Below are 23,609 nucleotides of genomic sequence, written 5' to 3'. Positions count from 1 at the left end.
TCAGTAGCTCAGAACTAATTGTGCTCCTTCAGGTTGACTTTGGGAAATGCAGTAATTCTGTCTGTCAGGTGAGCCCCTGTCTGTCCATTGGCTGTGGTACCAGAAGCCCCCAGTTTGGACATCTTGCTTTAGAGGAAGTCTCTCCTTCCTAGACTGGAAAATAACTCACATCTGTCTGCTTTACCCTGCTCAGTGATGTATGATATTACAGCTAAAAGTAGATATTTGGCTTATGTCTTGTTTTTCACAATGATACTACACAAAGCTATTTTTTTGCTGTGCTAAGTTGATTTTAGCATTGTGTGGCACTTCTCAAATTGCACCACAGTAATCACCCAAACTTTATGAAATGTGTCATCCTGTGAGCACAGGAGTGCTTGTAGACATGATTTAACATATTTCTGTTTGTGTTGGAGTTACAAGTCTGTCCTCATGGTGTGGGCTGTGTAACAGGATCCTGGGCCTGACAGGGAGCTGAAATAGTAACAGAAACAATGCAGAGCCCAAGTGCTTGCAGCACCCTGTGCTGTGCAGGTTCCATCAGTTCTGCTTCCACAGTGGCAGTAGAAGTGAATAAGTTATAATAAAGTCTCCTCCAAGTCCTCTCCCCCAGGTGCTGCTTTCATCTCCTGTAGAAGATTTTAAAGTCTGTGTGGTTTTTTTGTTCTTTTTTGAAATTTAATTAAGCCTGACCTGGTTTAGTGCTGACCCTCCTCACCCTGGGTTTTTATTTTCCATTGCAGGCCACATCTCGACTGCGAGAAAGAGGCTGTGATGGATGCTTGGCAGGAATTGAAGTTCAGCAGCTTTTCTGCTCACAGACTGTGGCCATCCCTGAACATCAGCTCAAAGAGCTAAACATGAAAATTGACAGTGCTTTGCAGGTGGTTTTTCAAGTCTGCTGCTTTCATGTGCATGTGGTGCGGTCAGTGGGTCAAGGAGTGCAATAGGGGAGGAGTGTGCTCCTGCAGAATTGTGCACAGGCAGCTCAGAGGTGTTTGGGAGCTGCAGCTTTGGAGTGTGGCATGATAAATGTGTGTGTGCCATAGATCTGAGAGGGGTGAATCCTTGTACCCAACACAGTGGCTGTGCTTCCTTCCTTGCTGACACACCTGTGCTGTCTCAATTTCTGTTCCATGGCAGGCCTACAAGGTGGCTCTGGAGAGCTTGGGTCACTGTGAATATGCAATGAAGGCTGGCTTCCACTTGAACCCAAAAGCAATTGAAGCAAGTCTGCAGGTAGAATCTGCTAAACCTGCTCTCTTTCATCCCTCCTCACCTTGAAAAATTCACAAACATTTGGGCCCATGGTAGCGTTTTCTGATGTCTTCATTTCTTCTGTTGGATGTGTTCTGCCCTGCAGGGCTGCTGCAGTGAGGCTGAAGCTCAGCAAACAGGAAGGAGACAAACTCCACCTCAGCCCATCCAGTGTGAGCTGCCCACTGTCCCTGTGCAGATTGGATCCCATTTTCTGAAAGGAATCTCCTTCAATGAGTCTGCAGCAGAAAACCTGAAGCTGAAAACGGTAATAACTCCTAATTAACCACACAAATAAAGATGGGGGGAGAAAGTAGAGTTCATTAAAATGTAGAGAACAACTGTAATAGGAATTCCTTGCCAAACCTGTGTTTAAAAATGCTTTTTTTCAGCCTGGCTTCCTGTGGAAACAGGATGTTGATAACATTGTAGGGCTACACCTGTTTGTGATAACATTTTGACCACCTGAGCAATTTTGGTCAAATATGAGAGAAGCACAGGCATAACAGGCAGAGAGATCTAGGATGCAGTGAAGCTTCTGGGAACTTTTTGGAAAGAGATGTGTTAGCTATGAAGAAATACAGAGGAAAGTGAGCCCTTACAGATTCCCCAGCCAGTGATGCATATCAGAGCCTTCATCTGCTTAGGTGCACAAGTCAGCCCAGCCTGGTACTGAGGGAGGTACTTGAAAAAAAATCTGCTTTGTAACAGAGCTCCTTTTGATGTCATCCTACAAACTGGAATCAATTTTTTAATAGAATTTTAAATTATGGAGAAGTTAATTGTATTTTCAGAATAAACAAACGGAAAATAAACAAATGGAAAAATTATTCAGAAGTAATTTGGGCAATTTTAATCAGCACTTTCACTTTTTTTAGATAAACCCAGTTCCTTGCTCCTGAAAGAGTTAAATAGCAAGTTATATTAAGAAATACTCTAATAAGAAATAATCTAATAAGAAATAATAAGTGCTCAAAATGGTGCTTTTCTGTTGTCTTTGCAATGCGTTTTGTAGTTTTGATTAAACTGGTTTGCAGGAATATGAGCAGAAATACTGTTTATGATTTTGGAGCAGTGTTGTGTTCCCAGGAGCAGAGACAATCTTCCATATTTCTGTTCTGCAGTGGAACTCTCCTGTTATATAAAGAGGTTGCAGACATGATAGCAGTTTGAGAAGATGTAGAACAATGAGAAATGCATCTGGAAGCCTTGCTGGTGCCATGTGTGAGTGGTGTGCTGGTAGCACAGGGTGTTTGTTCTCTTTGCAGCACACAATGCTGCAGCTGATCAAGGAAGCTGGGTGCCACAATGGACTCACGCCCCGCGACGACTCCCCTGTCACTGAGGTGCTCAACCAGGTCTGCCCTTCCACGTGGAGAGGAGCCTGCAAAACTGCTGTGCAGCTCTTGTTTGGCCAGGCTGGACTGGTAGGTGATGGCCACGGCCTCAGGAAAGCAAAGGTGGTGTAAACACCCTGAAGGGAAGCTTGGTGTTGGGGAGTTTAGGAATGAATTTGCAGGGTCTTGCTCTGTGTTGTTCTGTTTTTAGTGCTGCAGTTAATTTGATTTCTGAGCAAATGTGTCCCTGTACAGTGGGGCTCTGTTGGTGGTGTCCCTGTTTGACAGGAACAGAAGAATGCACCAGGTGCTTCCTGGTCTCCGTTTCAAGAGAGAACACAAGAAATGAAACTTCTGCTTCATAAAGAAATAGAAATGCTTTCAAATCTGTAGATGAACATGTTAAAAAAACTAAACAGACCCAAACACACATCTACCCCTCTCAAACTGGCTTCAAAAGCTGCCATTTTTTCATTTCCTCTCTGCTTTGACTGGAAGCTGAGTTTCCTGCCCAGCATAAAGTCTCTGCCCCAGGTAAAGCTACCTGACATCTCCAACAGAGGACAGGAGAGTTGAATCCTGCTGTAGACTTTGTGTTCTTGAGGGAAGAAAACCAGTGGAATTTACAGTATCTAAGCAGCTGATAAAAATAGATGCTTGGAACATACTCTGATAAGAAAATGCATTTGTGCTGCCATGACTAATGACTGCAATCTCTGCACTTGGTGAAGTGTTTGTGCATGACTTGTAGGATTTTTGGACTACTGTGAGTAGGGGAAGAGGCTGCACCTTCAGCATAGGAAGGAAATGCAAGGATGTATCACTGTAGCCTTTGATAGTTTTGTCAAGTGTTTTTTGAATTGTGTTAAACCTACAGTGAGTTAAATGCTGCTTGCTGGTTCATTGCTGATGGGGGACCATGAGGACTTTGTAATTAATTTGTGATTAAAGGACCCAAATAGCTGCATATTTTTAAGTCTGTTTTTCAGACAAATCACACAGCTGCTTAGGTGACCTAGGCCTTCCATCCTAGTAAATTAAACCATGTGCTTTTAAAAGGTTATCCAGTAATGTTGAATGATAAATTGGGAATGATGAATTTGCCAGATATTTCTGCTTTAGCATCCCTTTGATACTAGATATTAGATAGTCCCTTAATAGTAAATACCTGTGAGAGAAGTAGATTGAAATTACACTGGAATTCAGCTGACTGTTCATATAATGGTGGTGTATAATTCATAAAATCAGAGGTGCAGACCATGAGTGTCAGGACAGCAGGGCCCCTGCTGTCAATCCTTCACTGAGACACAGGGGCTGAGGGCAGGAGAGGGCAGTGCTTTGGCTGAGAAATTTTACAGGAGGCACAAGAAGGTGTTTTTGTTTTTGCAGGGACAGAGAAACTGTAGAATAACAGGATTTATCAAATTTCTGCTTTGGTGTTTTGAAAGAAAATGTGTATTAAATACTAATAAATAGAAGGAGGGCTGGAAAAAGGACAGGGTTAAATGGGATTGTGCCTTCAGCTGCCACGGTTGGGGTGGGATGCTGGGATCAGCAGTGAGGTGCAGGAAATGAGGCCAGGGAGGAAGGAGATTCTCAGCAGCCCTTGGGAGGGCTGTGTGTGAGCAGCTGTGGCTCCTGAGTGTCTGCAGGAGCAGGGCCTGGCAGGATGCTGCACCTTCCTCCATTTCCTTCCAGGGGGTTCAGTGCTGTGCACACCCAGCTCCTGCCCGGGGGGGGTTTCAGGAGTGGCACTTTTGGAGTGAGGAATTTGGAAATCTGGTGTCCCCCAGTCTAGACAGAACGAGTTAGACCTGCTGCTAATTGGAGCACTGACATTCTTCAGGTTTGTCATCACTTTTGGAGAGTGTCACTGTAAAACTTGCTTACACATTCTCCCAAATGGCAGTGCTGAGCTGTGGAGTTTCACTTGTGTTCAATCCTGAATGTCTCCAGAGATTTTTGCATGAACATCAGGTTCTGAAAGTGGCAGGCTTCTCTCTTCAAAGGCACAAAATGAGCTGTGCACATGCCAGAGGACCTGCAAGCCTGCTCTGCTTCATTCTCACTTGGATTTGTTACAGTTCAGAAGGGGATGAGGGTTGAGGTTTTTCTTTATAAACTATGTGCCATCTTTTTTTTACAACATCCAGTTCTGCTTATATGTAGCTTCATGCAGAGACAAGAAATTGTACTTTGGGTCTTTAAAGGGTTCTTTGGGTGGAAGGGAGAGAGGAAGCACCTGTACAACAAGAACAATGCATGTCTGAGGTACAGGAAGCTGTTCTCCAAGCACCACCAGGCGGGGAGGGAGGATGTGCTCATTTGAAGTTTATTTTGTGAAGAAGGCAGATAAATGAGTCATGGCACAGCATTATGTAGGCTTTGGTGTGCTGCTTTCAGATCCTGGGCTCTCTGCATTCATTCAGAATTGTGTGCATCTGTATCTTAAATGCCCAGTTGGAAAAAACATTCCTTGGCAGTCCCACTGATTTTAACCTATCCTGTGCCCTTGTGCCTTTTAAGAAGTGACTCATTAAGTGTGGAAAGCACAATGGGTTGTGACTTAGTTTGCTTGGTTATTTTAGGCTGTAGTTTTTTAACAGTAATAATTTGAAGTGCTGATTTTCAGTTCTTACCTTAACTTGTATGTAATAAGAATTGCATTTTGAGATTTGGGTCAGCTGATGAAATCTTCATGTTTGAATAAAAATAATGTACATTCAAATAGCTGAATTCAGAGGATGAGCAGAAATAAAGCTTCCAATTGGCCTCATGCAAAGAGGTTGAGAGATAAAATTCCTTTTTTTTTGTGCTAGTAGACACAGCAAACACCACCATGCATTGCAGGAGCACTAAATCCCCTAGCAAAGTTTAAATCCCAGATTCCTGACTGACAGATGTTGAGAAATGTGAAGCTTTTTGCAAAGGGAAGAAACAAGGGGAAGGAACACCCCAACAAAGCCTGGACCGTGAGCACCCACCATGCACCACAGCCAGAACCCGACTCAGGCCTGCACAAATCAGAGATTTACCTGACCTCAGGTCTCAGGTGCAAACTGTATTTTTCTTGGGAGTTAATAACAATCACTCCTGAGTTCATTTCTCCTTAGCACAGTTATGAGGAGTGATCTGTTAACAGTTATTCACTGTTATCACAGTCATAAATTGCCCCTGCAATAGGGCTGAGCTGCAATTACCAAATAAAATAAAACTAAAATATACAAACACCAAGAAAATACTGCTGGAATTGTCCTGTTACAAAATGAGAGGTGTTTTCAGGGATGGATGATGGTGTGGTCTTTTTTTACCTTTTCACCTTTCACCTTTTTATTCATTTAAAATTGAATAAACCTGGGCAAAGGCTTAGAGTCACCTGAAGGAAAAAGAAGGCCCTCTGCTAAAATATTTGAAAGATGGGAAATAATTATGTTCAAGTGTTATTTGATGGTTTTTTTAAAGTGAGAGAAGAAACTCAGCATTCGGTTTCACATTTTTTCAGACACCCAGTTAGAAGCAGGCCCAGTGTAGGTTGGGTGATGGCAGCAAATCAGTCATGTCCCTTGAGGCTGAGTTACACCAGGGGACTTTTGGCATTTCAGGGATAAATGGTGCAGCTGATCTGCCAGCCACTGAAGCACAACTGCTGACTGCTGCCAAAAAGCTGCTGTTTCAGCATGACCAAAATAGGAAATTATGGAAATGATCAAAAAGGCCAACCCACACAGCCTGGACAACAACAGAAAGCATGAGCCAAATATGGAACTTACTATCACTAAATTAAAGTGTCTTACTATCTTACTTATGTTAAATTGTCTTACTATCACTAAATTCAAGGCTAAATGAAGCTGAAGTGAATCCATTCCTTTTCCATTGCTAAAAAGAAAGGTTCATGACACAGGGTTGGTCTTCAAGACTTTCCTCTTTGTGTCCTCATGACATCTTACGGGTGGCTCAGGGTCCAACAAACTGAAGTCACTTTTCTTCTCTTTATTTAATCAGGAATTAATAATGGTAGAGTTTCATTAGGTACAATAGAGAAATGTTGGTGTGGAATTTTATAACCTTAAAAGGGGAAGTTGTGTAAGGAATTTTGAAGGGTTTCTGGCTGGATATTACTGTCTATATCATACCGTGCACTACAGTGTGATTTAAAGCATTTTGCTGAATAGGTGTTTGGGAGCTCCTAAAGTAGTAACTGTGCTAAACTTCCCAAAAATGCTGAGAACTGAGAACTACCAGCAGGGAGGTGGAGCAGCTGGTAACAACATAGTGATGCATTACTACAGGGTGGAACTGAGAAGAACTGAGTCCTTGAAATACAGGTTTCTGCACTAAACTAATTTTATGTTAAAATAGGAGTAAATTTACAATGATTTTGTGAGTTGGTTTGCTTTTATTTGGGGTTTTTTTTGTACGTGTAGAATGACTGGGAGGGAAGATTGTTAGAGTTTAACTACAGGGGTAATAAAATAATTAATTCTTAATTTTTTTCCCTTTTATTTACTTGATTTGCTAGGTGGTTGTGGACACGGCACAGATTGAAAATAAAGAAGCCTATGCTCCTCAGATAAGTTTAGAAGGATCAAGAATTGTGGTGCAAGTTCCATCAACGTGGTAAATAAAAATCTTGTACTGCAGATTGTGACTGGGGAAGATTGTTACAAATGGAATAGAGAACATGCACAGTTATGGCACAGCTTCCTTAAGTTCCTCTGTCTGGACTGGTTGAACATCTCCATTGCTGACAGGCTCCTCTGTAGGAGGCAAGGCAAGAGAGGCAGTGCTGGGGCACTGAGACTTGTAGGAAATGTAAAAGCTTGATGATAAAAGAGAAGGTTTCAAAAATAATAATCTGCCAGTACTGGTGTGATGCTCCAGCCTGGCAGGTCCCAGCTGGAGCTCAGGGAGGCCAAGAATTGGCTGAGTTATGTGAGCGCCTTTGCTCTTCCTTCACTGGGCTGATCTCTGGGTGCTCCTGTGAGCCATGGACCTCAGGGCTCCAGGAGATGCTGTCCCTGCCAGTTCAGGGGTCTGCCTAGCAAAGGATGGTTGGTTGCAGCTTGGGAGGATTTCTCCCGTTCAGAGCAGTGGGAGCAGGAGGCAGTGGCACCTCTGGTCTCTGACTGGGAAGCAGGCAGTGTGACAGTGTTCACAGGGGTCTTAGGGTGAGGGAAGAGATGGGAATGTTGACTCCATGTTTCAGAAGGCTTGATTTATTATTTTATGATATATATTATATAAAAACTATACTAAAAGAATAGAAGAAAGGATTTTATCAAAAGGCTAGCTAAGAATAGAATAAAAATAGAATGATAACAAATCTTGTGTCTGACCGAGACCGTCCGAGCCAGCTGACTGTGATTGGCCATTAATTAGAAACAACCACATGAGCCAATCACAGATCCATTTCTTGCATTCCACAGCAGCAGATAATCATTGTTTACATTTTGTTCTTAAGGCCTCTCAGCTTCTCAAGAGAAAAAATCTTAAAAAAAAGACTTTTCATAAAATGTGTCTGTAACAAGGCAGTGTTAGGCGTTTCAGTACAACACATTTGATTCACAGGACTCCTCACAGAGACAGCCTGTTCCTAATGGTGCTGCTGGCACGGCCGGGGGGAGGAGAGCCCCGGTGCTGTGTGCGGAAGGAAGCAAGGCAGGAAGGAGTGTCCGGGGCAGGGGAGGAAGAGAGGAAAGGAAGGGATGTATATGTGCATGTATGGTGTGTGCCCCGGGGAAAGGAAGGAAGGAGTCCTCGTGGTGTGTCCTGGGGGAGGGAAAGAGGGAAGGAAAGGAAGGAATGTATGTATGTATGGTGTATGTCCTGGTGCTGTGTCCCGGGGAAAGGAAGGAAGGAGTGTCCCCCGTGCTGTGTCCCTGGGGAAGGAAAGAAAGGAAGGAATGTATGTGTGCGTGTGTGGTGTTATGTCCTGGTGCTGTTTGCCGGGGGAAGGAAGGAAGGAGTGTCCTGGGGGGAGGGGAGGGGAAGAAGGAAGGAGAGTGTCTGTGAGTGTGTCTGTGTATCTGTGTGTGTGTCTGTCTGTCTGTCCGTGTCCCGGAGCTCCGGGATGTCCCCGCTGCCGGGGGCAGCGCCGCCTGCTGGCGCTGGGCGGTACCGCGGGGACATGGCCCGAGCCCCGGTGGCGCTCAGGGAACGCCGGCCCACGCTGAGGGATGTGCGGGGGATGTGGGAGCCATCACTGGGATGTGGGAGCCATCACCTGCCCCACACTGAGGGATGTGGGAGCCATCACTGGGATGTGGGAGCCATCACCTGCCCCACACTGAGGGATGTGGGAGCCATCACTGGGATGTGGGAGCCATCACCTGCCCCACACTGAGGGATGTGGGAGCCATCACTGGGATGTGGGAGCCATCACCTGCCCCACACTGAGGGATGTGTGAGCCATCACCTGCCCCACACTGAGGGATGTGTGAGCCATCACCTGCCCCACACTGAGGGATGTGTGAGCCATCACTGGGATGTGGGAGCCATCACCTGCCCCACACTGAGGGATGTGGGAGCCATCACCTGCCCCACACTGAGGGATGTGGGAGCCATCACTGGCATGTGGGAGCCATCACCTGCCCCACGCGGACCCAGCCACGCTCAGGCTCTCTGTGTGTGTGGGGTTGTCTCAGGCTCCTGCCATGTTCCAGAAAGGAGTGTTGAGTGTTGTGTGTTCTGTGTTTGTTGCTGTTCCTGCTAAAGAGCTCTTGTCAGTGATGAGTTCAGCACAATGTACTGCTGAACCTCACAGTGAGGTTAGCTCTGTTCCATGGCATGCAGAGCTCAGGCTGCAGCCCAGGAACCACCAGGCATTCCCATTGCAGGAGTGCAGCAATTGTTCTGTATTCTGACTGATGTGGTAGAATTGTTTAATGTAACACATAAGCATTGTGATTTCTAATTTAAACTTGATGACAGGTGTCTGAAAGAAGATCCAGCAACAATGTCTTTGCTACAGAGGAGTCTGGATCCGGAGAAGACTTTGGGACTGGTGGATGTGCTCTACACTGCTGTGTTTGATATACACAGGTGGAAGGAAGGAAGGTACATCTCTTTTCTAGTTCAAACTAAGCTGTCATCATTGAATAGTCTGTGCTGAGGGGTTTGATAGTGCCAGCTCATCAGAAGGGGAAAACAGGAATCAGATTGAGAGTGAGGCACTGTTAATCCCCGCAGATACCTTCTGGGTGCATCCAGAGATGCAGGAGACTGCTTAAAACCAAACCAGCAGCATATCCAAGGGTTAGAAAGTATTTGCTTCTCTCTTACAAAAACATTTGATTTATATTAAATCGGTCTCCATTTAGGTCTTGAAGCACAACTAGCATTTAAGGAGTGGAAAGTATTGCAAATATGAGGAATAATTTGCTTTGTTACCATAAGAAGTAGCTGGTGGACTGGGCAGTCTTTGGTGTTGTTTCTTTGTTGAGCTATTACCAAAATACACGTTTTCCCCCAAAGTACAAACTCAGTTATGTTTCAGGTGGTTTGACATCCATGTTTTTTGTTGATGCAGGGAGCAAGCTTTGCCTTGTATCCAGATCCAGTTACAGCGTGAAATCTCAGAGTTTGGGAGCCAGGTTGACATGCCAGCGGGGAATGGAAGCAAATCTTCAGGGGGTCTGCAAAAGACATTCTCCAAACTGACTTCACGGTTTACAAAAAAAACTTCCTGCACCAGTACAAGTAACACAGGGAGTTACTCAATCCCCAATACACCTTCCAAAAACGTCTTCATAAGTTCCAGCTCAGAGGAGAAGGCTAAGATGCCCTCGGCCATGGACGCACGGCTGCAGAACATCCTGAGCATGGGGAGCTTCCCTCGGAGCGCCGACGCCCTGCAGGCAGCGCAGAGCTCAACCAGCCCGCTGGTCAACGGCTTCCTCGGGGAGAGGCGGGACAGCTTCTTCAAAGCAGATGATGGCAAGGATGACAAAGGTATGAATTTACCAACTGACCAAGAAATGCAGGATGTTATAGATTTCTTGTCTGGTTTTAACATGGGCAAATCCCAGCAGACTTCTCCGATGGTGAAAAGAAGGAACTCTGTTGCGTCCTCTACAGCAGCAGAACAGAAGTCGGGAGCGGTTCAACAGCAGCCACAGTCTGTGTCTCACACCCCGCTGCACCCTCCTCAGCAAGGCTTGTCTCAGCAGCAGTCCCAAAAGCAGCAAATGCAGTATTACCAACACCTGCTTCAACCTATCGGACCACAGCAACGTGTACCTGCCAAATGGCTCAGTAATTCTTCACAGCAGCAAGCTCCGGCTGTTGGAGCTGGGTTGTCTCATATAAATCAGTGGAACAATCCTGGTTTTTCAGATTTAAGCTCTGATTTGTACAGCTTGGGTCTTGTGAGCACCTATATGGACAATATGATGGCAGAGATGTTAGGACAGAAACCACAAGGACCTAGAAACAACACGTGGCCAAATCGTGACCAAACTGATGGAGTGTTTGGGATGTTGGGAGAAATCCTGCCTTTTGACCCTGCAGGTGTGTGTCTTTTCCTTTATTATGCTTTTTGCAAGGGTTCTTTGTAAAAGAATTCTGTGAATGTTGCTGGCAATAACTCATTTCCCTGTGCTCACTGGATGTAAGGGTGCTGACCAGTGCAAGCAGGGATTTGTGTGTGTGCTAATTTGCTTTTTTAACACAAGGTGATCTTAAAACTCTAATTAACAAGTAAGCATGGGAAATAATTCCTTGTTTCTTGTCCCAGTTGTAGCAGTCTGACCTCTCCCATATGGAGCGCACCAGAGTACTGAAAAGATACAGATGATGTTCCTCCTATACTTAGCTTGTAAAATTGTTCAAAATCAAACTCTTGAACTCAGGTGTGTTCCCTCTCCTCAAAATTATTCTTCCTGCTCTTTAGGAGTCTTGTAAGCTGGAGATACACCTGGGTTGCATCTTTCCCATATCCCCACATTTTCCATCCATTGCTCCCCAGTTCCCTGGGAGTGCTGCTGGTTCCTGTTCCACAGCTGGTTCTGCAGTGAAAAGTTTGGATGTCAAAGGGTTAGAGACTAAACAGCAAGTGCCATGAGGTTTGCCATATGTGTTTAAACCGCCAATAAATTGTAAATATAGATGAATTGAGATAAAATTTTAGAGTCATAAACAAATATCTACAGACAAGAAATTGACTGTGGAATTTAAGAGGAGATGAATCCCCATGTGGGTCATTGGCTTGAGAGCTGGAATTGGTGATCCTTGTGGGTCTCTTCCAACTCAGATATTCTGTGATTGTGTGATTCTGATGGTGGCATTAAGAACAACTTCCACAGCTGCTACCTTGTAAATGTAACTTCTGTTGGGCTGCAACACAGCTGCAGGAATGTTGGAGTGTGCATTTATGGCAGCTGCCTGAGGGAGGAGCAGAGAACAGGGAAACCTTTTATCAAAGCAGGGCTCAGTTTCTTGTGCTCATTGCACTTGTCTGTGTTTGGAATGTGTGGGTGTCTCAAACCAGCTCCTTTGGCTCATAATTATGATAGTTATTTTGTCAACTTACTTGATTAATTAGTGGAGTTTCTATGGCAAAAATAGCCACCAAAGTTACACTGTTGCCTAATGACTGTAAGTCTGAATTAGCACATCTTAGTTAAACAGACTTAGGGTATAGACTTAAGGATTATCACAGCCTCTAAGGAAGGACAGAATTATTCTCAGCAAGCACTAAGCCTATGTGTGTAGGAAAAGAAAGCAGGTATGCAGAGGACTGACATTCTCAGCATTTGAAATCCATTCTATTTCTGGAGTATTTTCCTTTTGCTGTACAAAAAACTCCTTATGTTGCTTCATTTGATGAATGTCAGGGATGTAGAAAGTGGTACCTGGAAAGGTGACTTACTCAAGGTCCATAAATGGTGCTCAGTGGATTGATACACACTTCTGCAGTTGTAGTGATAAGTAAAAACAGTGTTTTTCACAGATCTGGCATTTAAAAAACAAAAACCAAACAAAAATCCTTCCAACTGAATACTTTTCCACTAGAAAGAACTTTTCTTCTTAGAACTTGCCAGGTTGAGCTGTGGTGTAGAAATTTGCATTTTAAGCTTTAGTGTTGTACAAAAAGCTGTAAACCAGAACACTGTTTTTCATTTCCAGGGTTTCCTAGGACTGTACATTTCTCATTTGAAACAAAACACATTACTTTCTTGATAAATACTTCTAGAGTCTGAAAATTATATCTCTCTTCAGATGCAAAACTGCTGATTAAGAATTTATAAAAAGGAAATTTATGGCTTTTCATGTTGAAGCCTAATTAGTCCCAACAATGTATTTTGTAGTATTTAGTCATCACTAAGAACCTGATGAAGGAATGTTGCAATAAGAACTAATAGAAGGAATGTTGGTAACTCAAATCTTTTGGAGTAAAAAACTATCTGATAAAAACCTGTTCACCTGATGTTTTCAGTGAGGTAAAAATTAACATAAGGTTCTATTTTGAATATTATCAGCACTTTAGAACTTAATGCTGTCCACAGGTAAAAAAGCCTGGATGTCCTTCAGAATCCATCTAGACTCTGTTCTTAGATCTAAGGAACTGTCTGGCTTCCAGCCTCATCTTAAATAGACATAAAGGTATTTGAGAACAAGTACAAGTGGGGATGTTTTGTTCCTAGGTAGCTCTCAGATAGCCCTTGCTTAGTAAAAGAGGCAGAGAAACAAAGTTTTCTTCACTGTCTATTTAATTTGCATTCAGCAAAACATTGTGGAGGTCTTTTCTGGATGTGCCAAATGAGAACAAGGAAACATCTTCCAAATGCAGTATTGAATGTAGGGAGCTGTAGATAAGAGAGGTTTCTGCTTTGTGAGCTGTGCAGGATTGTTGGATGTTCTTCAGTGTTCACTCCATCTCCAGCTGAGACTGGCAGGCCAGCAGCTCAGTACTTCCCACTGCAATTACTGTGCATTTAGTCTAGACATTTTCCATAAATCCAGTCAGATTGCCAAGTTTATTCTCAGGGAAGAAAAAAAGGCAAAAGAAAGAGAAGCTGTGGAGACTCAGTTAGTGACTCATTATCAGCAGTCTTTTGAATACAGCAATTGCTTGCTCTGATCAATGGAGCATTTGAAACACTTTTGGATTGAGGCTTTTGCTGTGTCTGCTCAAGAGTGTGCTTATTTCTTATTGGATACTTGGGACACAAAAAGCATGTTGAGAATGGAAGAATTTTTAAATTACTGCTTTTTTCTGTAAATATAATTCTTATTCTGAAATATTTTGTAGTCAGAATCAGAATGTTTTCAGAATTGCCTCATCCTTATAGGAAGGAGGCAGTTTTGGTGCTCTTGTGTTCCAGTATGATCCAAGCAGGATCACAGCATAGCTGGAAACCATGTTGCACTCTGGTATCAACTACAGTAACTGTTCTGTTGCTTTTCACATGTGTGGATAAATGTCCAGTGTCCATTTCATCAGTGTCTGGATATTGGACCTTTCAGCATAGACATGATCATAGTACAAACACAGTTTCCCTGATGGAATGCAAGGGGCAGGTTACTTCCATGTGATAATTATTATCCACCGTGGATGCCGTGTATCTCATCTTTGTAAAACTTGTAAAACTTTCTTCACTGCTCCATGCAGACCCATCCACTGCTGGCTGCCATTTGTCAGCAGGGAGGGAATTACTGTGGTGTGGGGCATGGTCAAACCTGAAGCATTGGAAGTGTCAGCAATGGATTTGTTGGTTTCTTTCCCTCAGTTGGCTCTGATCCAGAGTTTGCTCGCTATGTGGCTGGGGTGAACCAGGCTATGCAACAGAAGAGGCAAGCGCAGCACGTCCGGCGCCCGAGCACCGCGCGCGGCAACTGGCCCCTTCCTGATGATCCCCACAAAACCTGGCCCTTCCCTGACTACTTCACAGAGGGGTAAGAGACTGCACAGGCTGCATGCTTTTATTGGGGGACTTGATTTTGCACCCAGACTTGGCAGAATGTGGGGATACTGGGGTTTTTCAGTTGCTGCTGCATCTGTGAAAGCTGCACTTCACTGTTCAGAGTGAGCAATGTGACCCTGCCTGCTCTGCTGATCCAAGGCACTGACGTGCTGGATGTCATCCTTAGAGTGGCATGGATACTGACTGGGACTCCCACAGAGGAAATAAGGAATCTATAGCACAGATGTATTCAGGGGAGTTTTCTTGGAGTGTTTTAAAACCTAGTTTTGATGAAAAGTGATGCTGTCAAAGTTGCAGAGCGGATAAATATTAATTTCCCAATTACACTGTGGGCCCTCAAGCAGCCATCAACAAAGAGTGTGTTAAAGCTCTACACTACAAAAATATAAGAACTTTATGACTCCCTCCCCATAACAGGCTAACCTATATTTAAATAGGAGAATTAATGCTAGAATGAGTAACCAGGGTCCTCCCTCTACGACACAAGCTTACATCCATACATTATTAATAAATCACCAATATACACAAATCAAACAAGCAGAGTATTAAGTATCTTGTTAACTCGACAGAGGAGCGTCCATTAAGAAAGATTAAAACCTGTAAACCAGAAATAAGGAATCTATAGCACAGATGTATTCAGGAGAGTTTTCTTTGAGTACTTTGAAAACAGCTTTAAGACCTAGTTTTGATGAAAAGTGATGCTGTCAAAGTTGTGGTGCCTGATTGAAATCAGTTTTCCAGATTTTAGCCACTTAATCCTGCTACTAAAAGGCAGGTACCTCACAGCAGGTACATTTGTAGTTTTTAATATCTTCTAAGTCATACCTATTTACTACACAAGAAGTGTTTCAAGATTCTGTCCATTTGTCCATAATGTAAGAGCAGTGAGTATCTAGTGTAAAACCAGGATGGATATGTGTTCTAGCTCAGTTTTGCAGTGATAAAGTCAAGTATTTAGTGATTCCAAACCCAAGCATCACTTGTTTCTCCTTCTGAACAGGAGAGGTGCTTCTAATTGATATCATTATTGTAGTTAAATATATATAAAGAGGCTGTAACAGCCAGAGCAGTTACTGTGACCACTCAGAACTAGTCAAAGTACTTCTATTACTGGCACATTTTACCAATTGCTGAAATGTTGTGCTCTGAGGTATCACCTGTGACAAAGATTCAGCACAACTGTGGCACACAGTCTGGACAGGCACAGTAAATACAAGGACTAATCCAACTTTCTGTCTTGCAGTGATGTGACAAACAGCTGGTCTGGTACTCAAGGAGACTCTGCCAGCTCAAGCGATGAGACCTCCTCAGCTAACGGAGACAGTTTGTTCTCCATGTTCTCAGGGCCAGACCTTGTTGCTGCTGTAAAGCAGAGGAGGTGAGCAAAATGAACAGAAATGGACCACTTTGAAAGATTCCTTTTGTTTATATGTAATTTCATTTGAGTAGCAAAGGAAATTCCTGGAAATAAGGCAAGTCTCCACAAAGATGAGTTTGTGTGCTGCACTGGTGATGTGAGCTGCAGTAGCAGCTTTCTCCTTGTACAAACCAGCTCTGTGCGAACAGCCAGCCCTTCACTGAGGTCACTGTGGCATGAGAGGTCCCTCCTGCATGAGAGTTCTCCTTTGGATGCCATTTCCTGGGGCTTTATGAGATCCTCACTGGTTCTGTGGAGTGCCTGGCTGCAGCTGGGCAGTGCCTTTGGGTGGGTTTGGGTGCCTTGGCTGCAGCCCTGGCACTGGGGAGAAGCTGCTGCTGACCTGGCGTGCACCTCTCACCTCAGTGTGGCTGTTCTGGGAGTGGGAAATCCACCCCTGCTCAGTCCTCTGTGGCTCACAGCAGGAAGAGGAGGCCAAATTGCCTTTGTAAATAATTTCAGTAATGGAAAAACCAGGCCAGGATTTTCAGCTGTGAACAAGCCACTTCTATCAGTAGTGTGAATTACAGCAATTCTGCTTTTCTAAAGGGCTGGAGGCTCGGTGGCTTTGGAACCTCAGTGATTGCACAGCAGAGGGTAGGCAGAACAATAGTAACAAAAGGAACAAGATGAAGCATGAATACCGACCCAATTCCAATCTGGAATTGTTCTCTCAAACTATTTTTCATTCTTTTCTAAAAATGAAATAAGTGGCCAAATATTTGTTTACAGTCACAGAGTAATTTGGAGTCAATACATAGATAGAAGATTGTCTGTCTGCTTTTTGGTGAATGAAAAATAGTGCCAGTTTCTCACAGATTCCACCTGGATAGCTATTTTTGTATGCATTACCAGAAAGGGATAAGAGTAGCTACTTTCTGAATCTTTACACTTAGCCAAGACTTCCTAGGGAGGGAACAAAAATTGAGCTTCAGTGAATGTTAAGTTGAAATTAATGGGAAAGAGCCATCTATAAACAGTCACAGAAAAAGTAGTAATTACTTGTTTTTTACAAAAAAGCAGGAGGGAAGGAAAACAAACACGTAAGGGTGACTTATGTCACCAGTAGATAGCTGGACACTGATCATGGAGCAAGAAGAAAAGCCTCTGGTTTATGAAGTGCTCTAAAGGGCAGAAGAAAGTGTCCAAAGAGGGTTCTTCACTGCCCAAAACCTCAGCTGAAGTCACAGTACTGCTGTCTGCTGTCACTTGTAGAAGAGCAGTATTCTGTAGGTGAGGACCTGACAACAGACCAGAGCTAAAGCTGGGCACTAAGAGGAGGCAGAAGGGCTGAGTGAGCTAAAGGTGACCTGCAAAGGGCTGCTGACCTGTGGGAGCCTGATTGGAGCATGCTGATTGGGGTTTTTACAAAAAGGATGAAATAAAAGATTCTGCTTTAATCTAAACCCACGCCCTTAATCGCTCCTCCTAAAAAAACCCCAACCAATCAAATAAAAAAGACCAAAAAATCCAAGAAAAAAATTCTTCCAGAATGAACATGTGGTCAAGGATTTCTATTTGATAACTCAGTATTAGGTCACAAATTTAAACTGAAGGTAGAACATTTTTCTTCAGTAAAATTACTGTGCTTCAGCAGATGTTTCACTTCCTCGACTGGTGTTTTGCCTTATCTGTAAGGTTATTTCAGAAAAGATACTTAAAAACAAAACCAAAAGAAACCTGGCCACAAGAGCAGGTTAACAGAAGTAAAAACACAATTTCTGGCAGATTTCTTGAAAGTGGGCAAAAGCTTCCTTTCACCTCTACAGAAATGTTGAAGCTGTAGCTCCAAGAACTACTGCCTTATCATGTCCCTAACAGTTTGTGTATTGTTGCTTTTACCTGTACTGAACAAAAAGTATATAAAACCAGATGTTTCTGAAAACAGTACTGTAGGCTGATCTGTGCCAGTGGCAGATTAATGAGGGTGACTCATTTAAACCAACAAGTCAATGTCTGTCTCTTCCTGCAGAAAACACAGCAGTGGTGAGCAGGAGCCCAGCACGCTGCCATCGCCTCCCCTGCTCTCTGCAGCAGATGACCGCAGTCAGGTGAGCTCAGCAGGGCTTGGCTCAGTCCCTTGTGCTGCTGGCACCTGGGGTGGGTGTGCATGAGGCAGTCAGCTGGAAAAGCATCTGCATCTCCACATTGCTTACTTCACTGAAAACCTAAACCACCTGCACTCAAGTAGCGTGAGGTGCTTTTGTCAGCCACCAAGCTCAATGTATTAAAATTGGAAGTCATTTACTTTTTCAGTGGGGTCACTGTGTGTCAAGCTGAAGTCAATGTTTTTTAACGGGCAGATTTTTAAGAATTTAGAGTGCTATATGTAGGCATCAGTTTGGCTTTTGTCACAGACATGTTTTATGAAAAATCCTTTTTTAAGGATTTTTCCTCTTGAGAAGCTGAGAGGCGTGAGGAACAAAATGTAAACATTGATTATCTGCTGCTGTGGAATGCAACAGGTGCATCTGTGATTGGTCTCATGTGGTTGTTTCTAATTAATGGCCAATCACAGTCAGCTGGCTCAGACTCTGTCTGAGCCACAAGCTTTTGTTATCATCTCTTCTGTTGTTAGGATTTCATCAGAAGGCTAGCTTTCTTCTATTCTTTTAGTATACTTTTAATATAATATATATGATAAAATAATAAATCAAGCCTTCTGAAACATGGAGTCAGATCCTCATCTCTTCCTTCCTCCTGCGACCCCTGTGAAGACGGTCACAGGCTTTCAAATATAAACTAATCTTGTGACAGTATCTCAAGGAGGTGATAAGGTGACATGTTAAGTATTGTCTCAAAAAAGCAGCATTCTGTTGTTAAACCAGAGCACTCTAACTGATTTTGCTTTCTCAGGATAACAAGACCAAAACGTGGCCCCCCAAGGCGCCGTGGCAGCACACGTGCTCTGTGCCCAGCACGCTGCCCAGTCAGAGCGCGTCGCTGTACCCCATGAGCAGCCCCGTGGGCCAGTGGAGTGACACCATGCAGATGCTGCAGTCGCCCATGTGGGCCAGCGAGTGCGGCCCCGCCGGGCTCTCCTCCGGCTTCGCCTACGCCCAGCAGCAGCAGCAGTCCCAGCAGGCCTCCCAGCACAAACAGATCAACAAGGGCTTTAAATCCTTCCCAGTGAAGCACGAGCGCAGACCATCTTACCTGCACCAGTACTGACTACTGCTACTGCGACATGCAGCACAGGGCCAAATGGAAATCACGTTACTTTGATTCACAGTGCTGTGTTGGCTATATCCTGTTTCTCTCTCCATGTGGGATTGAGGGGGTTTGGGTGAGATAGACAAACTCTCGGATTCTGAGTTACAGTGCTGAGCAAATATGGCCAATATGTTTGGTGTACATGAAACAGCCCAAAACTGTGATGTAGAAATGCTTTTAAAAATGTGTAATTGCCTTTACTTTCAAGACATTTTTTTTTTTCTAAAAAGAACTGCTGAAGGACTACCATACAAGAAACACTGTATTTTATAGCTATTTTTCATATAGATTTATAGTTAAAACATCTTACTGAAACACATTGAATATGTTGAAGCAAATATATAGTGGTCACTTTGCTCAACACTGTTTGTGTTTAAATTTATAAAGGACAAGCTGTAGAACCTTTGTATTCTCCATTACAGCCTGTGGGCAGCTTTTTTACAATGAAGTGCAACAGCAGCTTTTCCTGTGCTACACAAGCGAGTTCATTTGGGAACTGCTGCAGAAACAGTCACAAAACTGAGTTTTGTGGCAGTTTCCTTCCTGTAGGTGAAGATCAGCAGAACCACTCAGACTTGTGTTGTCAACGTGACCTGAGCTGCTTGACATGGATGGCACCTCTGTGGACAGAGGGACCCTGGTTCCAGACGTGTGTGGACAAAGGGACTCTGGTTCTCACACCTGTGTGGACATTGGGGCCCTGGTTCTCACACCTGTGTGGACAGAGGGACCCTGGTTCTCACACAGACCCTGTCCTCTGGCTGCATTTGGCCAAAGGCATTTTCCACAAGGTGCTCCCGCAGTGTGTGAAAGCAAAGCCTAAGAGACTACTTGCATTTATTTAAAGTCTTATTTCAGATGCTACAGTTGATTAAAAATTGTGAGCTGGCTCAGAAGATAGTAAAACTGAAATGTGGGGTAGCAGTTAGTTAAAAGAACATTATTTTTTTTAAAAGGATAAAGTAATTATTTGCAGTCAATATGTGCCATTAAGTGAACCTGTGGAATTAGGAATAATCTTCCAACCAAAGTGGATGGGGGCGAGTGACTGGTGCTTACAAATTCAAGAACAATGGTAAATATGTATACCTATCCCACTGTATATGAATTGAGATTACAGAAGATTCTTTATATAGTTAGAGCTTATTTAAATTTTCATATTTCATCTTTGAAAGAGTCTAAAAACCACAATATTTTCTGGTATAAGAGTTTTGACAGTATTAATCTTATTTTTGTATTTTTCTTAAGTCATATCATTCTAATATGTTAACTACTAGTAAAATGGGTTATTAGTTCTAACTACATAATTTTTCAATGAAGATAAAGCACATTTTTTGGTTTTGGTTTTACAAACTAAGTACATCTATATCTGAAGATACCAAAAAATAAATACATTATATATATATATATATATAAATAAAAAGTATACACAACACTAAAACTATTAAACATTTGGGTATTTAAAACCCATCCACCTTTTTTGTTTGTATGGTGACGGGCTCTATTTGCAGGCCCAGATTGTTACCTTTTGTGCTGTTTGAGGATGCCAATGTTGCCTGTATTTATGATATTGTCACCATGTTTTCTGAAACTTCATACTTACCATGTTTACAAAGATTTGTTTGCTGTACATAGACTTTTTACAGTAATGTGCTTTGCACAATCAGTGTGGCTTCTGTCTGTAAATTGTTAATGGTCTGTACTACTATGATTTTGAAAACCTTCCACTGAAAATGTTAGTGGTTATTTAACTTCATGAATGGTTTCGAGTTTCCTAAATCTTGTTGTTTAGATCTAATATTAAATCCCAAATTTGGTTGTACTTACTTGGTTATTCATACTGACCAAAATGGAAGTTAATGAAAACAACTTAATTTTGAACTTTTTTTCTAACAAGTGCCAAAATGATTGCTATAGTTTTTGCAGTTTATTCATAATTACAAATGCTGGCAAGTTTCTGGACCTACATAAGTGAATTGTGAACACAAAGAAAGGTTGTCTGCATTTTGACCACGTGGGTGCTACTCTGTCCTTTGCTTCCGATTGTTCTGAACACTGGTAATTTTAAGAATTGTTGCACTTGGCAAATGAGTCTTGCCCTTAAACTTCACTTACACTGCCAAGTGCAAGGGTTTGGTGCTTAGTTAACTTACCCTTATTGCAGTGCTTCTTGTGAATAGCTAACGCTTCTGAACTGGAACTGTACAGTTTGTATTTTAAAGCTTCTGTAAAAGTAAACTATTTGCTTTATTAAAGATATACATTTAATAGGTCATACCTGTTTAAAATATGCACCTTGCTGAAAATGAGCAGCACCTTAAACTGTAACTTCGGTTTGTAAACAAAGATCTTATTACATTAACATGGGATTATTTAACAGTTTGAAAATTGTCAACTGCCTACTTACTGACTCTATCATATAAAAATGAACTTTATGCACAGTCCAATCTTTAAAGGTGCTTTCTCAGGTGATGTCACACAAGAATGTGGTACAGACAATGCCTCAGCAGGGTCTTTGAACCGGTAGTGCAGGTAAACATTGCCAAAATCACAATATTTGAATTTTTAGAGTCAGTAACTCTGATGGTAGTAAGCCAAAAGTAAACTCTGTCCCCTCTGCTGTGACCAAGGCTGTTCAGTCAGTGTGTGTTAACTGTGGCACTGGAATGCCTATGCAGGGTGTGCAAAGCTGCTTTCCCTTACTGGAGAGGAGCACACGTGCAGCTGGCCAGCAGTGCTGACAGTACCCAGGAAGCACATGAACCCATTCTGACTGTGCAAGAATTGACTTGTTTACAGAGCATATCAAGCACAGAGAAAAAGCCTTAATAAACTTGGGCAAAAGCTTCTAAAATAATACCTTGGTTTCTCCCTTACACCTAATGCTGAGTGGTGTGGCAATCCCACCAGTCTTAGGAAAGTTAACATTTTTGTTTGACTAAATCATGGAGCAGCTCTTTTGTCTTTTGTTAGAATATACTACAATTTACAAAGAACATATTTAGTTTATTTAGCACAATTGTTCTGATACAGGATACAAGAGTTTACTGCTTTTATATATGGAACACATGCCCAACTTTGTCATGCTGGAGGCAGGAGTCACCTAGACTAACATTTCCCTTGTTATTATAGAACATTACTCATGAAATGGGCTCTGCTTCCCATAGTGCTGTCTTGACAACCAGGCTATTCCCAGAAGTACACTGAATTGAGTTTTTCAGAGGGAAAAGGGAATGTGATAATTATCATTCTTAAGCTGTGTTAGTTACAGTAACAGGGGAAAAGCTGGCCTAATACTACACTGAAAACTACATTCACATTTTAAACACACAAATACAGATCACTTTTTACCTGCTTTTTTCAAACCCACACCTCCTTGGTTTTCAAAGTAGGATTCTAAACTATTTCTACAGCCTCTGAAAGCAGCACTGCTGACATCCAGGTATTGCTGTCAGTCTACAGGCTTCTGTGTCCTGGGTGGGGTGGCATCAGCAATTGTCGCCAAATAAATGAGGTTCCTGTGCAGGATATGCTGGTACCTGTGAGAGGAGGAAACACGGGGTCCGGGAGACGTTCTTTTCTAGACAACTACTCATTTTTGTACTCGTGTACTCTGATCAGTATTTGCAGTTAGGGAAAAAGAAAGCAAACCAGAATAATAAATCAGAGTTGTTCTCATTGTGAAGGCCGGTATAAGGCACTGAGCTGCACTCGGTAGCCGAGAATGTGCCAGGATGGGAAGGAGGGCACTGAGCTCGCAGCCCGACAGCCGCAGACCGCAGCGGAGCAGCAGTTCAGAGCTGCCCGCCGGGCTGGCCTGAGCAGCCGCAGCGCTCCCCGCAGGTGCCGGAGCGGCAGAGCCGGCGGCTCGGGGTGCACACACGGGCACGGAGGGCAGAGCGGGCCCAGGAGCACCGAGCAAACACCTGACCGAGGCGGCAGGGTCCATCCGTGCTTTATACGTGTCTGAAATGATTCTGGGGAAATCCCTTCCTAAGGCCAGCCGCATCTTCCGGGTGACGGCAGGAAAGCTCCAGGAGCTCCAGCCGCGTTTGGCTCCCGTTGCCCACAGTGGCCCCCAGCGCTCCCCCTGCCCGCCCGTCGCTCACTCACTGCACGCAGTCGGTGGCGCGGCCCTTGTTCTGGTACTCCACGATGCAGCGGATCAGCTGGTCGTTCTCCTCCAGCAGCTGCGGCACAGACACCGTCACCGCCCGCCCCAGCCAGCTCTGCCCCAAGCGGGCCGGCAGGGCTCGGTCCCGGCCCAGCCCCGGCCCCGGCCCCGGCCCCGGCCCAGCCCCGTGTGGCTCACCCGCTGCAGCGTGTCCTGGTTCACCTCGGCCGCCCCGCGCAGCCGCTCGGGCACGAACGCCACGGACATGGCGGCGGCGGCTGAGGGGGGGCGGCCCCACCCCTGGGCCGCGCATGCGCCGCCGGGAGCGCCCCGCGCCCCGCCCCGCC

At 43.8% G+C, this 23,609-nt stretch overlaps 2 protein-coding genes across 2 annotated transcripts in view; one reads left to right on the top strand and one right to left on the bottom strand.

The window, feature by feature from the left end:
• Positions 1 to 22,105, top strand: part of GARRE1 (granule associated Rac and RHOG effector 1) — a 60,387-nt gene extending 38,282 nt beyond the window's left edge. The window contains exons 4-14 of the mRNA XM_054269314.1: positions 744 to 884; positions 1,144 to 1,239; positions 1,364 to 1,525; positions 2,526 to 2,684; positions 7,114 to 7,211; positions 9,525 to 9,650; positions 10,123 to 11,102; positions 14,324 to 14,489; positions 15,762 to 15,896; positions 17,908 to 17,986; positions 18,792 to 22,105. Of these exons, the coding sequence (XP_054125289.1) occupies positions 744 to 884; positions 1,144 to 1,239; positions 1,364 to 1,525; positions 2,526 to 2,684; positions 7,114 to 7,211; positions 9,525 to 9,650; positions 10,123 to 11,102; positions 14,324 to 14,489; positions 15,762 to 15,896; positions 17,908 to 17,986; positions 18,792 to 19,106 (2,457 nt within the window). The 3' untranslated portion in view covers positions 19,107 to 22,105. The remainder of the gene's footprint in view (positions 1 to 743; positions 885 to 1,143; positions 1,240 to 1,363; positions 1,526 to 2,525; positions 2,685 to 7,113; positions 7,212 to 9,524; positions 9,651 to 10,122; positions 11,103 to 14,323; positions 14,490 to 15,761; positions 15,897 to 17,907; positions 17,987 to 18,791) is intronic.
• Positions 22,106 to 22,133: 28 nt separating this feature from the next.
• SS18L2 (SS18 like 2) lies at positions 22,134 to 23,551 on the bottom strand. The gene is made up of 3 exons (XM_054296425.1): positions 23,461 to 23,551; positions 23,262 to 23,338; positions 22,134 to 22,687 (listed from the first exon to the last, which is right to left on the bottom strand). The coding sequence occupies exons 1-3, from the start codon at positions 23,527 to 23,529 to the stop codon at positions 22,600 to 22,602; spliced, it is 234 nt and encodes a 77-aa protein (XP_054152400.1). The 5' UTR covers positions 23,530 to 23,551; the 3' UTR covers positions 22,134 to 22,599.
• Positions 23,552 to 23,609: the final 58 nt, after the last annotated feature.

This window comes from Melozone crissalis, unplaced genomic scaffold (assembly GCF_028551555.1).
Source record: "Melozone crissalis strain CALT ecotype California unplaced genomic scaffold, PUWL_Pcris_2 ptg000007l_1, whole genome shotgun sequence".
NCBI classification, from domain to species: Eukaryota; Metazoa; Chordata; class Aves; order Passeriformes; family Passerellidae; genus Melozone; species Melozone crissalis.
Note: the sequence above shows the minus strand (reverse complement) of the source record. Positions and strands in the feature narration are given on the sequence as shown.